This window comes from Nannospalax galili, unplaced genomic scaffold, assembly GCF_000622305.1.
Source record: "Nannospalax galili isolate Female #2095 unplaced genomic scaffold, S.galili_v1.0 scaffold278, whole genome shotgun sequence".
Taxonomy (NCBI): Eukaryota; Metazoa; Chordata; class Mammalia; order Rodentia; family Spalacidae; genus Nannospalax; species Nannospalax galili.
Window position 1 is genome coordinate 11,553,172 of NW_008347536.1, and position 16,034 is coordinate 11,569,205.

Below are 16,034 nucleotides of genomic sequence, written 5' to 3' on the forward strand. Positions count from 1 at the left end.
CCCTTTCTAAAGAGACAGATACCGAAGGGGATATTTCATCTCAAACATCAACTGAAGAGTTAACACTATTTTTTTAGTGATATATTTATTTTTGTTTGTATAAGTGTTTTGATTGCCAATATGTTTACTGTCGTGTGAGTAGTGCCCTCAAAGGCCAGAGGAGGATGACAGAGCCAACATGAGTGCTGAGAGTTGAACCTAGGTCCTCTAGAAGAACAAGTACTCTTAACCCCAAGATTTTTTTTAATACACTGTGGTGTTTACACACTAGGTGTCTATATATGTACTTTCAGTGTGCATCTATGTAAGCAGAGTTTCACAAACAGTTCCCTAGACAAGATTTTAGGTGACTGTAATTAAACGCTTTTTATTTTTATTTTCCTCAACCTTGCTGAGTGTGTTGACATCTCAGTTTTCATTTTGATCTAAGACTTATTAGACCCCAGGTGTATCCCCTCTTGACCAGTTAAATGCTGTACAAACTTTATATAGGAAAATGATTAATTAATGCATATATTAATATCACCATATATGTGCCACACACTATTCCAAACACTGAGCCTGGAGCATGGTGGGAAGGAGAAGATGACAGTGAGAATGAAGGAAATACCAGATGTGATTCAATCACCAGATGTGCAGTAGTTTAGATGGTGTGAGAATTAATGAAATCCGTGAAACAAGGAAAGGGAATAGAGAATGTGAGTGTTGTAGGATCAGGAACAGCCTCTCCAACAAAGTGACATTTGGATAAATGCGTGTGCGCGTGCGCACACACACACATACACACACAAACTGATGCGATTCACAAACCACAGTGGAGGTAGGGTGAAGTGATCAACTTGTGAATGTGTTTTGAACTCTTTCAATTGACTGAATTTGCTAATAGATTGACTGTAGAATATGAAGAGTTGACCTTGACACCAGATTACTGTTGCCATAATTGAGATAAGAAATATTGCAGAAAGAATGGATCTGAGAGTTATTAGAAGCTCAGATTTTGGGGGAGTATGAGTGTTGAGACAGAGTCTCAATCTCTAGCCCAGACAGGCCTGGAATTCACTGTGTAGCCTAGGCTGGCCTCAAACTGGCAACTGTCCTCCTGTCTCACCAAGTGCTGAGATTACAAGTGTGAGCCACCATGCCTTGCTGGAAGCTTAATTTTAAAGATACTAGTTTTGAAATGCTTATTTATAGAGTGTTGGATGTAGGACTCTGGTTCAGCAGATGGATCTAGGCTGGAGATCAAAATTTAGGAATTGTAGCAGTTAGATGACTTTTAAAGCTGTGAAACTGAATAAAACAACCAAGGGTGGGTATAGAAGAACATAAGAACTAAGCATTGGAACATTCCAGTGCTTAGAGACTAGAGAGAACAACCACCAGCACTGGAGTTTAAAAAGGAGATACCAAGGAGGTAGGAGAATGAAGAGTAGATGTTGAAGCCATGTGAAGAAAGTGTCAGTGAGGGCAGAATTATAGACTGTTCTGAGAGATCACAGTAAGGCTCAAGTTTTGATTAACAACCCTGAAGTCTTCAAGACCTTTGCTGCAGCATTTCAGAGGGGCAGTGAGGGAACCACCTGATGAAAGTGTTTTCAAACAGAAGGACAAATAAAGAGGAGTAGCACTGTAGAAACTGCTGGAAGTTTATCTGAGAAGAGGAATAGAAAAGTGAGCCATAGTGAAAGAAGAATGGAATCAACGCATCTTTTACCTCTGTCTGAGATGGTAGGAATAATCCTAGCAGGGAAGAATGAAGCAGCAACTCTGGAGAGGAGGTTGTTGTTGAAGTGATGTTCCAGGTAGGTGAGAGGTGTGTGCACGTGGAAAAAGGCAGCTGAAGATTATTAGAACTGCCTGTGCTCTCTGATACCAGAGAACATGGCTGTGGTAGGCAGGTGGGTTGGTAAATGAGGTATCAACTCCCTTTTGATTGTATTTTCTCACGAAATAAGATTGGAATAAAGATTTAAAGAGAGATCAGCAATTGTTACCAAGAGCACAAGAAAGTTGGGGACTCAGTAAATGTAATAGGGTTGTTGGGCAGTGTAAGGGACCTACATGAAGGTCCAGTGAGAGCAGTCTGCAATGCTTTCTCCCACCTTGTGTCACTGACAGGAACAAGTAAAGTAGGTGGAGCATTAGACTTCGCTGGAGGCTAATTTTGCCAAGTAAATAGAAAAAGTAGAGAAAGAACCAAGAAGATTATTATAATGAGGGGACAAGAGAGAGTTGGTTACAGAAGGAACCATGATGTGCTGGTAAAATTAATATTGCTCATAGGAAGTTGGATAAATTGTGATAATAAATTCTCAGCATTTGCTTTGGATTATATAGAAAGTGTTCTGAGTTCCTTTGCATTAAAAAACCCTTTCTTAAACAGGGCAGGTGGTGATGGTAATGGTTGTGATTCTCTCATTATATGGTTAAAGAAAGATCCAAAGAAGTAACTTTGTTAAATATCATGTAACAAACCCTGGAGGCTTGGTAGCACACACCTTTAATCCCAGCACTTAGGAGGCACAGGCAGGCAGATCTCTGTGAGTTCCAAGGCAGTTAGGGCTACAAGAACCAACCCTGGCCCCCTCCCCCCACACACACAGGAAAGAAAGAAAATCATGCAGTGAGTTTATAGTAAAGTTTAGACTATCTATCATGTCTGCTCAGAGATCACATGGTCTTATTAAAGAGATAAAATGTAGAAGGCAGCATAAGGACATATGTAGCCAAGTTTTCAAATTTTTAAAAAATTTTTTCTTATTTTTAAAAATGTATTTGGTTTTATGTATATGAGTATATCACCTCATTATGTAAATGCACCTGTGTCATGCAAAGCCTGCAGAGGCCAGAAAGTGGCTTCAGATCTCCTGGAACTGGAATTAAGGTTGGTTGTTAGCTGCCATGTGGGTGGTGGAAATTGAACTTCAGTCCTCTGGAAGAGTAACTAGTGCTCTTAACCCGCTGAGCAATATCTCCAGCCCGAAGCTTTAAATTCTATAGTGTAAGACATTTTTTTTCATTCAGTAATATATATTGAATGTTTAATATGAGCAAGGAACTGTTATAAGTCCTAGGGTTACATATATTAGTGAACATGACTTTTGTCTTTTTGAGACAGGGTCTCCCTGTAGCCACAGTTGACCTAGAACCCAGTATGTGCCTCAATCTCACAGAGAACCGCCTGCCTCAGCCTCCTAAGTGCTAGAATCAAAGGTATGCACTACCACACCCGACTTGTGAACAAGACTTTTTAAAAAAAAGTTCTAAAGTTAGATACTCAGGATTTTTACAAGGATTTGGTAAGAATCATATAGTTGGCAGTTAGGAAACTTACTTTTCTGCTATATCTGTACAACTTTTACTAACAATGCCTTAGGGAGTTCCTACCTTTGCAAGTCTTTGCAAGTTCTTCCTTGTCTTAAGTACTGTATTTAGTCCAAAAGGAGTCCTTGCTCTAAAGTGTCTTCATCCAACTGCCTGATGGCCTTCTGTAGGAAGGCCTTCTGTAGCACTAAGACCCTATTTGCCTGGTGAAATGTAGCACCAACATTCATTCTAAAACCATCCTCCACTTTTGAAGCTGAGGAATCTGAAAAGGGGATGTAGGCTGTAAGTGCCTGCATGGTCCAGCAGTCCCTGTGTTTTGTTTTAGGTATGAGTTCAGGGGGCACCTGCTGAGATTTCCAGGTTCTTGTGTACTAGAACCAAAAGGATCATGATAGAAATATAGACAGTTTATTGAGGCAGAGAAAGGCACTCCTGAGAATGAGAGTGGGCTAAAGCTGAGATAGGCCCCAGGCCCTCAGGCCATAAGAGTTCTGCTCCTTTATAAGTAAATTTCATAGCAGTCCTCTTCTCCCTCATTAAGAGCAGTCAGGGCATGCTCTGTTTTGATATATGTAGTCAGTGGTCAAAAGTTTCCATTCTTCCTCTGCCACTGGCTTCTTTTATATGCAAATTTTAATTATTTAATTACATATTTACATATATTTTTGTTTGGGTTTTTTATTTATTTGTTGTTTTTTTTTTTTTTTTTTTTTTTTTTGGTTTTTTTTTTTTTTTTTTTTTTTTTTTTTTTTTTTTTTTTTTGAGACAGTGTCTCCCTGTAGCCTCAGCTGGCCTGAAACTCGCTCTCACAGAGATCCACCTGCCTCGGCCTCCCTAGTGCTGGGACTAAAGCTGTGTGCCCCCATGCCTGGCTACATCTATTTTTTTTTTTTTATGTGTATGCATGTATTGCCTGCATGTAGGTAAGTGCACCCATGTCGTGCAATGCCCTTGGAGGATAGAAGAGGCTGTCAGATCTCCTGGGACTGGAGTTACGGACAGTTCTTAGCTGCCATGTGGGTGCTGGGATTTGAACCTGGGTCTTCTGCAAGAACAACCAGTGTTCTTAAACCGCTGAGCCATCTCTCCAGTACCTACATCTTTATATTTTTATTGGGGAAGGACACATGAGCCACAGTGTGATGTGAAGGTCAGAGGACAATTTATGAAAGTCCATATTCTCCTTCCACCGTGCAGGTCCCAGGGATTGAACTCAAGTCACCAGTCTAGGTGGCAAGTACCTTTATCCACTGAGCCATCTCATGGACCCCTCTAATACTAATCTTGATGCCAAGCACTCTAGGCCCTGCCCTCCTGCCACACCCATCCTCATGTAAGGACCTGTTAAAAGCTTTAAAATGACTAATGACATTTTCTCCTTTTCCTTGATGCTTCCCTGGTGATTTAGGCCTGGAAGAAACGCTGGTTTATCCTGCGGAGTGGCCGGATGAGTGGCGACCCAGACGTTCTGGAATACTACAAGAATGATCACTCCAAGAAGCCCTTGCGAATCATCAACTTGAACTTCTGTGAGCAGGTGGATGCAGGCCTGACCTTCAACAAGAAGGAGCTGCAGGATAGTTTTGTGTTTGATATCAAGACCAATGAGCGCACTTTTTACCTGGTGGCTGAAACAGAGGAAGACATGAATAAGTGGGTCCAAAGCATCTGCCAGATCTGTGGCTTCAATCAGGCTGAGGAGAGCACAGGTACGAGAGCAAGCATAGCCCTTTCCCAGAGGGCTCTGCTGAGACCCTCAGATTGCTTCAGCCAGGAGAGTAGGCTCCAGTTAAGATTTCTTTTTTGGCAGGATAGGCAAAGCAAAGGGGTAGACTGTGACAGAGTTTCCTGATTTAGATATGGTATAGAGGTACCTCCTGGTTCTGATAATAGCAAATGGGAAATCAAAGGTTGGGATCACAATGATGCTAATGATACTTTATGACACTTCTTCAAGTACCCTGGCACTCCTACCATTTCTCAACTCTTAACCTTTCTGCCCCTCCCTTAGCAATTTAGCACCCTATGCCTTGTCACCTGTCAGCCATGCCGTAGGGATTTCTCCTTGATCCTACCTCTGGTTCATTTCTGACTGTCCTAGCCCATCTATTACAGACTATTTTTCAGATTGTTGGCTTGCTTGGTTGGTTGGTTTTTTTGGTTTGGTTTGGTTTGGGTTTTTTTTTGTTTTTGTTTTTGTTTTTTGCAACCTTCATAGTTACTAATATATACTCTTATGTTCCTTTATATTTACTTTGGGACAGGTGAAAGGATGAAATACTGACTTTTTGTTTGAGTTTTGATAATCTTTGTTTAAAATAAAAAGTATCTCAACTTGTGTGTATGTGTGCATGTGAATGTTGTGTGGGGGTATACATTCCACACATGTACATGTTATGGCCACAGGTCAATATCAAGTGTCCTCCTCTATTACTTTTCACCTTGTTTTTTGAGATAGGGTCTCTCACTAAACCTAGAGCTCACTGTTTCAGCTAGACTGACTGGTCAGTGAACCATTGGGATCTGCTTAGCTCTGTTCCCCCAGAGCTGGGGTTACAGACTTGCATGACTGTACCCACCTTTTTTTACATAGGTGTTGAGGATCCAAACTCAGGTTCTCATGCTTGCACAGCAAATACTTTACCCACTGAGCTCCCTCTCTAACCCCTAGTACTTCAGCCTTTTGAAACATCAGGGCTGAGGACCCATGCCACATTAATTAACTTAGAGCCACTGAGTAATAGACCTAGGCAGTACTGTCTTAGGAGTTTTTGTGTGTTTATTTTTATAGCATTGGAGCTTGAACCTAGAGCCTTGGGCATGCAAGGTAAGCTCTCTATCACTGATCTATACCCCTTGACCAGCAGTAGTCTCTTTTTAAAACCTTTCTTCTAAATAACAAGGATTTAGATGCAGTAACCATTTCCTATAAATTTTTTGGGGGGGAGGGTCTTTTTGAGACAGGGTCTCCCTGTAGCTCCAGCTGTCCTGGAACTCACTATGTAGACCAGGCTGGCCTTGAACTCACAGAGGTCCACCTGCCTCTGCCTCCTGAGTGCTGGGATTAAAGGCGTGTGCCACCATGCCCGGCTCCTATAAATGTTTTAAGTATTAAAGGCCAGATACAATCTTGGTTTCATATTCCTTTTTCTGCAAAAAAATTAATTTTTTAATTTTATGTTCATGAGCGTATTGCTTGCATGTTGGTAGGTGCACCCATGTTGTGCAATGCCTGCGGAGGTCAGAAGGTGTTGGATCCCTTGGAATTGAGTTATAGATGGCTTTTAACCATAATGTGGGTTCTGAGAATTGAACCAAGGTCCTCTACTAGAGCTGCCAGTGCTCTTAACTGCTGAACCATCTCTCCAGCCCCATTATTGAATATTATTTTTATGTGTATGAGTGTATTGCCTGTATGTATATGTCACCCATGTCATGCATTGCCCACAGAAGTTAGAAGAGGGTGTCATATCCTATGGAACTGGAGTTATGGTTAGCTGCCACATGGGTGCCGGGAATCAAATCCCATCTGCAAAAAAATTTTACTCTTTGAAAGTATAAAAAAAGTCTGAGATCCACTAGTCTAATCCTTAAAAGTCAGGGTAGAGTTTGGACTATCAATACTCACCTCTACTGGACATTGTCAAAGGCAAAATCTTGTCAGGTATTTTGTAAAACATTTTTTTGGTTTTTTGTTGTGTTTTGTTTTGTTTTGTTTGAGACAGGATCTCCCTGTAGCCCCAGCTACCCTGGATCTCACAGAGATCTACCTGTTTCTGCCTCCTGAGTGCTGGGATTAAAGGCCTGGGCCACCACACTCAACTGTCGTTTTTGTTATTTGCTTTTGGTATAGTTGAAGTTGTCCGTTTCACATTTATCTTTTTGTTGTTGTTGTTGGGGGGAGGTGTTGGTTGTTTATTTTGGGGGAGGGTTGAGATAGGGTCTCCCTGTAGCCCCAGCTGACCTGGAACTCATTATGTAGACCAGGCTGGCCTTGAACTCACAGAGATCCACCTGCCTCTGCCTCCTGAGTGCTGGGACTAAAGGCGCCCCTCCACACCTGGCTTGAAGTTGTCCACAAACAGGATGTGCTTTCCACATGGTACTAATTCTTGGTCATGTTAACCTTGATCACTTGAAGTACAGTCTGCCAGGCTTTTAACTAAAGACCTGTGGAGAATACTTTGAGGTGTATTTCAATAATATATAAATATCTTTTCTCCTAAACTCATCCTTCTAATTTTAGCATTATTAGTAGGTCATGTTTGTAAGTTATTTCTTTGATTTCTTTAAATTATAGAAGTTTTATGAATCAATGTAACATCTGTAGTAAAGTCTCTTAATAGAATGCAACGAGCATCTTCATGCATGTAGTTTATTTTTAGTATTAAAAGGTGTAGTTGCCTCACTATTGAAATTTAAAAGTTATATCCTGTTAGTAGACTGACTTAAATCAGCTTTAATCTTTCTATGACTTATCATTCAAGAAAATAGGACAAAATACATTTATTGTTGAAAGAGTTCATTGGGCTAACAAGATGGCTCAACAGGTAAAGTACTTGCACAAGCCTGAGTTCAATTCCTGAGACCTCTAGTAGAAAGAGAAAACCAGTTCCTGAAAGTTGTCCTCTGACCTCCACACATGTGCTGTGGCCTGGGTGTACTTATCACACACACATACATTAATAAAATATCTTTAAAGATAGCACTTTTTTAAAAAGAAGTTTATTTACAAAAGTATAAGTCAATTAAGATCACTTCCTGATGAATTGGATAGCCTGAGTAATATCTATACTGTCCCAGATATTAATATTAATGAGATCTTTAAAAAAAACTTTGAAGGGGAAGATGAAAACAGTAACTATTATTATTTATTTTTATTATTGTTATTTGGTGGTGCTGAGTTTAAACACAGGGCCTTATGATTCTAGACAAGCACTCTACCACTGAGCTACATCCCCAGCCCTTAATTATCATTTTCTCCAAAAAATTAGGTGTAATTTGCACAGATCCGGAAATGATTCAGAGGTTCTGATTCATCATGTGAAAGCAAGTAGAAAAAGACCCCAAAGTGGTAACTTTATCCTTTAAGTAAATGATACATAGAAATGATAAATATGTGATAATTCAAGCCATAACTAATAAATAAAATGTACTGTAAGCCGGGCATGGTGGCGCACACCTTTAATCCCAGCACTCGGGAGGCAGAGGCAGGCGGATCTCTGTGAGTTCAAGGCCAGCCTGGTCTACATAGTGACTTCCAGGACAGCTGGGGCTACAGGGAGACCCTGCTCAAAAAGACCCAAAAAAAAAAAATGTACTGTAACATTCAAGAAGATATGAGGACATGCTTACATCACTGAGCTGACTAGCCATAAACATTTTACTAGTTTATTTTATGGTTCCAAACTGTTACCATGTTAGTTTGAAATGCTAACAAATAATTTAAATGTCTAAATATACTAAATATCAAGCACCTGTTAGCAGTGAAAGCCAAAACATGTGTGGTTGTCAAAAACAGTGACTGCTCAGGCTAGAGAGATGGCTCAGTGGTTAAGAGCACAGGCTGCTCTTGCAGAGGACCTAAGTTCAATTCCCAGCACCCACATGGCAGCTAACAACCGTCTCTAATGCCAGTTCCAGGGGATCCGACACTTTCTTCTGTGCTCCACAGGCATTGCATGACACAGGTGCCCGTACATACATACAAGCACAACACTCTTACACATAAAATATAAATTAAAAAAGAAAAAAAGACAGTGGTTACTCATACTAAATACTTATTGTGCCAGGTCCTCTCAGAGAAAAACGAAAATAATACTGAGGATTTCACTATTGTTAATTTATAATTTGAAGGAATTAAACAAAAGCCATTTGTTAGAAATATGACTGGATAGTTACAGTACAGTGCATAATTAGTGACCTCTACACACTCACTTTGACGTCTTTGTTCAGATGACTGGAAGCTGCTCATAGAATTAACAACCCAAAGGTATGGAGAGATAGCTCAATCAATAAAGTATTGCCGTGCAAGTATGAGGACCTGAGTTCACTGCACCCACATAAAAAACTAGGTTCAATGGTGTGTGTCTGTAATCCCAGTGCTGGGGAAGCAGAGACAGGCAGATTTCTAAACTTTACTGGCCAACCAGCCTAGCTAAATCAGTGAGCTCCAAGTTCAGTGAGAGACCGTCTCATAAAAAGAAGGTAGAGAGGGACTAAGGAAGACACCCAACATCAAAATCTGAATTCCCCCACATATATACACACATGTGCACACACACCTACACACACACACACACACACACACACACACACACACACACACAAATACACAAATAACAAAGAATAAACAGCCCTAGTCAAGTATGGTGGCTCATGCCCATAATCTCAATACTCAAGAGGCTAAGGCAGGTGAATTAACATGAATTTGAGGCCAATCTTGACGACAGATGACACCTGTCTCAAAAAATCACTAAGAGGGCCAGGAACAAGGCTCAGTGGGTAAAGGCACTTACCCATAAGCCTGAGGATGTGAGTTCAATCCCAGGAACCCATGTAAAAAGCTGAGTGTAGTAGTGAGCATCTGTAATCCCAGCACTTCTATGGACAATGGGACTCAAAGATAGGAGAATCACCCAGAAGCTCACAGAAGAGAGAAAAACAAGAGACCTGCCTCAAACACAAAGCAGAAAGGTAAAGATAACTCCTAAAAATTGTCCTGTGACCTCTACACACTCAACCATCTCACACACCCACTCTCACACATCACACATACACACTCCCATACCTCTCTCTCACATGCGCATGCACACACACACACACACACACACACAAAGAAAAGAATAAGTAACTATATTCTTGACTGCCATAAGTCAACAAAATATACTTAACCTCTCTGCATGCTAGAGAAGTGTCTATTTTGAAAAAGCAGCTCTTGAGGTTTTCATTGGAAGCAGCAGTGGTATGTTACGGTATGACGATTTCTTGGAGCCAAACTTCTTTTTGGCATAGTTGCATGTTCCCTATTTTTCACCTGTCCTAATTCTGGCTTTGATATGCCATGGTCCACGGTAATCTTTTGAGCTTCCCTCTTTGCATTTTGGTGGCTCTGTGTTGCTCTCCACTGGGAAAGTTCTTGGGTGGCTCTCATATGGTCGTGCTTGGACTATCTCACCAGTTAAATTGTTATGTCACCATAAAGAGACCCTTGACCTTCCTGAACAACCAAAAACAGTCTTTGTAAAAAAAAGATCTGGACTGACAAGACAATTCAATGGGTAAAAGTGCTTGCCACCAAGCCTGATGACCTGAGTTTGATCCCCAAAACCCACATGGTAGAAAGAATGAACCAACTCCTGCAAGTTGTCCTCTGACTTCCATACCCACACTATGGCACACATAAAAATACATATACACACACACTAAATAAATGTGAAAAACAGCAAAAAAGAATCCACTAAAAGATTAAGAAAAAAGATCTGCATTTTGTCCCCTCTTCACATAGCCTTGTTCTTACAACTTCATGTGGACATGCTATAGTTGGCACAAATTTTGAAGGTGGTGGCTAATGTTATTCACAAAGCTTAGTGATTTCAATGACAATAATTTATCGTAAGATTTTCTTTCATTGGTAGCTTGGCTGAGGCAAATGCAAGTTCTTTATTCCAGTCTTCATTATTGATATTAGCTCTGATCATACAGCACCTATAGTAACTGTATCTCTATACATCTATGTTGATTACTGAATGAATACAAGAGGCAAAGGCTTCAGAAATGAAAGAGTCTGTAGAGATGAAACAATGAACCAGACCTGTGCTGGGAATCAGTTTGAGAGTGAAGCTGTAGAACTCAGCTGTGGGGGTAAAAAGAACAAAGAGGTCCAGAGCATGAAATTGTGTCAGGTTCAGATCCTGAAGGGTGAACAGGTAGACAGGCAGGGAGTCACGTAGGCCATGTCAATAGCAGGGGACTGAGCTGATTCAGGTAGTCCTCAGCCCTTGATGCTTACACAAGGTATCAGGTAATAGGTTGGTGTGGGGCTATGCCATCACAGTGTTAGGTGTCTATCACTTTATTGCGTCCGAGTAAGAGAGTTACATCCTTTCCCCAATCTGGCACATCTAATAAGCTCTTGGGCATGTTTTCCTGATAGTCTTTTAATACACTTATGTGCCACCACAATTTCTATTATCCCCAATAAACTTACAAGGTGGTTCCCTTTATATCCCTAGGAATAAGTCATTTATCAGTCTGTGCTGGATGGGGGTATCTGACAGGTGGTGCAGTTTCTGGGTCTACCTGGGCATTGCAGTGATCCTTCTCCCTCAAAATGGAGTCAAAAGCTACTTATAAAATTGAGTATCTAGGACCATGCACAACCTGAAAAACCACTGTTTATATACCATGAAGTAACAGAATAGGTCTGGTCTTGACAATGATCAGGTGGAGTTGGTTGCTGTTCAGATGAGGCTTAAAGCTGGGCTTGGTGTTATGTGCCCATAATCCCAGTATGTGGGAAAGTGAGACAGGAGAATTGCAAGTTCAACACCAGCCTGAGCTAAATAGTAAAACCTTGTCTTGAAACAACAATTACACACACACACACACACCCAAACAAATACCTCAGTGTTTATAAGTTATTCCATATCTCGACAGTAGAAAGCAGTAATTGGAGAGAAGTGAACTGTGGATGTCTGCCATTATATCTGAAAACATATGTGCAAAGTCAAATAAATCATTCAACTTGTCCTTCCTGCTTTAATAAGCAGCAAAGTATTTTGCTCACAAATGGACCAGACTCTTTCTCCCCCAAATTGAAACCTAATCCTCTAAACAAGGAATGAAGTTCTCTGTTTCCTAAAAACACTTTTGGGCAATGGAGGGTCCAGTAGACAACTGTTTGACACTGGTTCTAGCCATGGTATCACTGTACTTCAGAGAATAAACATCACAGAGCATGACTGCAGCCATGTTTTACAACTTCCAGCAGACATATCAGTGTAGCTCCCACTATAATCACCGCATCCCTAGGAAACACATTGCACCAGCAGCTCCCTCTGGTTCACTATGTCCTCCTGGCCTGGAAGTGTGATACAGGTCCAGACATCTGCTTTGATCCCAAATAGAGACTTACATGACTCAGAGGGGCTGGTGGGAGCTACAACTGCAGAGAGTAACTGGTGCAGGCCTCTCAAGCCAGTCCAGCCTGTCACCTTACTGTAGTGTCCAGTGGTGAATTTTTGTTTCCCTCAAATGTGCATTGTATCAAGATCTCCAGGTGACTTGTTTGCACATTAAAATATGAAAAACATTGAGCTGAATCATTAATTCCCAAACCTGGAATCACCTGAAAAGTGCCTTTCTTTTAACTTATGGATGATAATTCAGTAAATAATCTGGTTTAAGGCAGAAAAACCTTTAATTCTAAAAAGTTCTTCCCACAGAATGGGAAAAAATATTTTCAAATTTTACATCTGTTCAGACCTAGAATTCAGAATGTATCAAGAATTCTTGGGGACTGGAGAGATGGCTCAGCAGTTAAGAGCACTGGCTGCTCTCACAGAGGATCTGAGTTCAGTTCCAAGCACCCACATGGCAGCTAACAACTGTCCTTAACTCTAGTTCCAGGGGATCCAACACCCTCTTCTGACCTCCATGGGCATTGCACAACCTGGGTACACTTACACACATGCAGGCAATACACTCATATACATAAAATAAAATAAATATTTTTAAAAGAAAACTTATAACTCAACAATAAAACACTACAATTTTAAAATGCTCAAAATTCTTTTCAATGAATATTAATCTTTTGTCATGAAGAATTGAAAAGTATTTTCTCTTATTCTGTAGGGAGGGTGTGTTCAGGCGCACACATGTGCATATGGAGGCTAGACATTGACATCAGATATCTTCCTTGATACTCTCCACCTTAGTTCTTGAGACAACATCTTTCACTGAACCTGGAGCTCACCAATTAGCTAATTAACTTCAAGGATCTGCTTCTCTCTGACCCTCCAGTGCTGGGATTATAGGCATGTACCATGCACCCAGCTTTTAAATACATGCTATGGATCTGAACTCAGGTCTTCATGCTTGTACAGCAAGCACTTTACCAACTGAGCCATCTCCCCAGTTCTGTTTTCTCTTATTCAGGTTGTCTCTTCATTCTGTTCACAATTCCCTTAACTGTTCAGAAGCTTTTTTAGTTTACTGTGATCACATATGAAGAGCTAAGTCGCAATCTTTTGTCTGTGACCATCCAGTTTTCCCAGCGTTGCTTCCCAACAAGGCTGTCCTCTCTCTAATAGGTTGTTGGTGCCTTTGTTGAGAATTTGGTGGATGAACATATGGGCTCATTTCTGGGACCTCTAGGCTATTCCATTTGTCTATGTGTTTATATTTATGCCAGTATCATGCTGTTTTAGTTACCATGACTCTGTGATGTGGCTTAAAATTGGGTTCTGATACCTCCAGCTTTGTCCTTTCTGTTCAGAATAGCTTCAACCATTGGGGTCTTTGTTCTTCTTATGAATTTTAAGATTTTTTTTCCTAGCTCTTTAAAGAATGTCATTGGTATTTTGATAGGGGTTTCATTAGATCTATAAATTGCTTCAGATGGTATTGACATTTTTAACTATTCATTCTTTTAAGCCATGAACATGGGAGTCCTTGTATTTTTGTGTGTGTCCTCTTCAGTTTCTTTCATCAGTGCTCTTTAAATTTTCATTGAAGATATCTTACTCTTTTGACTAAATTTATTCTTGGAGTCTTTGACGTTGTTTTGTAGATTTTTGGTGGTTGTAAGTGAAATCACTTGTAGGATTTCTTAGTGAGTTTATTATTGGTTTGTTGTTGATATATGAAATTTTTATTGATTTTTGGCCTGGGGAGATAGCTCAGTTGGTAAAGTGCTTGCTTTGCAAATGTGAGGACCTGTGTTTAGATTCCCAGAACCCCATAAAAAAGCCAGGTGTGGTAAAGCATACCTGTTATCCCAGCAGTGGTTGAGATGGGAGACAAAGACAGGCAGATCCCTGGACCTTTCTGGCCAGGTAGCCTGTTGTACTTGGCAGAGTTCCAGGCCAGCAACAGTCCCAGTTTCAAACATAAGGTAGAAGGTACCTGAGGAAGGACATTTGAGTTTGTCCTATGACCTCCACACAAGCACACAGACACACACAAGAAGATATACTGTTTCTGAAGAATAGCGGTTACTAGAGGCTAGGAAAGGGTGGGGGGTTCCAAAACACACTCAGATGGAAATAATAAATTCTGATTTTCAACAGCACTGTGGGGTGACTATAATTCATAATAAAATGTTATTTATTTTATAAATAACTATAAGGAGCAAGATTTAAAGACTCCAAATATAAAAGAATGATAAAGAGATGAAACTGGCCTCTCAACACAGGTGGGAAGGCCAACAGGTTGCCAGGATGTGTGAGGGACTCCTGACTCACAATCCATACTAGCACCAGGGAAATGTGTTTTGCCTCTTCCCTTCTGTCCTGTAGGTACCAAAGTGGTGTTACTCTTAACATGCACCCTTTTTTTTTTTTTTTTTTTTTTTTGGTCTTTTTGAGACAATTTCCCTATAGCCCCAGCTGTCCTGGAACTCACTATGTAGACCAGACTAGCCTTGAACTCAGAGATCCACCTGCCTCTGCCTCCCAAGTGCTGGGACTAAAGGCATGTGCCACCACGCCTGGCATTTAACATGCAAGGCACCTCCCAGATGGTTCAGGGGCTGCCACAGGCATTCTCCACACTGTCATTTCTTTTTAAATATTTGTTTTATTTATGTATGTGTGCATGTATCTGTATGGGTGCCTGTAGAGTTCAGAAGAGGGCTTCAGATTTCTTGGAGCTGGAATTATAGCCATTTGTGGGCCACCTGATATGGGTACTGGGATTGAACTCAGGACCTAATGATTGAGCAGCAAGTGAACTGTGACATCCTCACAGTAATGAGAGCCACTGAGGTCAGGAAGCATGTAGCAGGGGAGTTTCTGTGTGAAGAAGGCCCCGAGTGGCCATTGCATGAAGCTGTGAAGGTCAAGCCTGGTTCGCAGTTGCAATCCCAAGATGTTGGAGATGCCAGAGCCATGAGACATCTGCCAAGGAGAGCTGTATACCAGGAGTAGTACCAGTTCAAGAGAGATGTGTGTTGTAGGAGCAAAGCTGGAGGGGCTGAGCCATCTAATTCCTTTGGAACTGAAGTCTCTGACACTAGACATGGAACTAAAGGACTTTGTGTTTCCCTGCTGGTCTTGCTTTGGTCCTGGGTCCTGTATTTCCTCAGTATGTCCCCATTCCTTTTGAAATGGAAATGTATATTCTGTGCCATGGTAGGTTAGATGTATGTAATTTGCTTTCAGAGGGTCGTATAGTTAAGGAATTACCTTGAGTAAGACTTTGGACTTTTGAATAGTGTTGAGACTATTAGAAACTATAGGAACTTTTAAGGTTGGACTAAAAAAAAGAAAAAGAGATGAAACTGTTAACTGTCCTAATTTGGTCAGTGAGTAAAGAACAAGAATGGTAAATGTTTACAGGGTGACAGATTAAGACTATTTTGTCAACAGCTTTGTCTTTTTTTTTTTTTAAGCTTTGTTTGTTAAGTGATATATCTGCTTAATACCGGACATGATGGTGCAAGACTGTAACCCTAGCACTTGAGAGGCAGAGGCAGGAAGACTGTT

The 16,034-nt window shown here is 40.8% G+C and overlaps 1 protein-coding gene across 1 annotated transcript in view; it reads left to right on the top strand.

Moving 5' to 3' along the window:
- Gab2 (GRB2 associated binding protein 2) overlaps positions 1-16,034 on the top strand; it is a 106,303-nt gene that overhangs the window by 35,935 nt on the left and 54,334 nt on the right. The window contains exon 2 of the mRNA XM_008844197.3: positions 4,736-5,036. Within this exon, the coding sequence (XP_008842419.2) occupies positions 4,736-5,036 (301 nt within the window). The remainder of the gene's footprint in view (positions 1-4,735; positions 5,037-16,034) is intronic.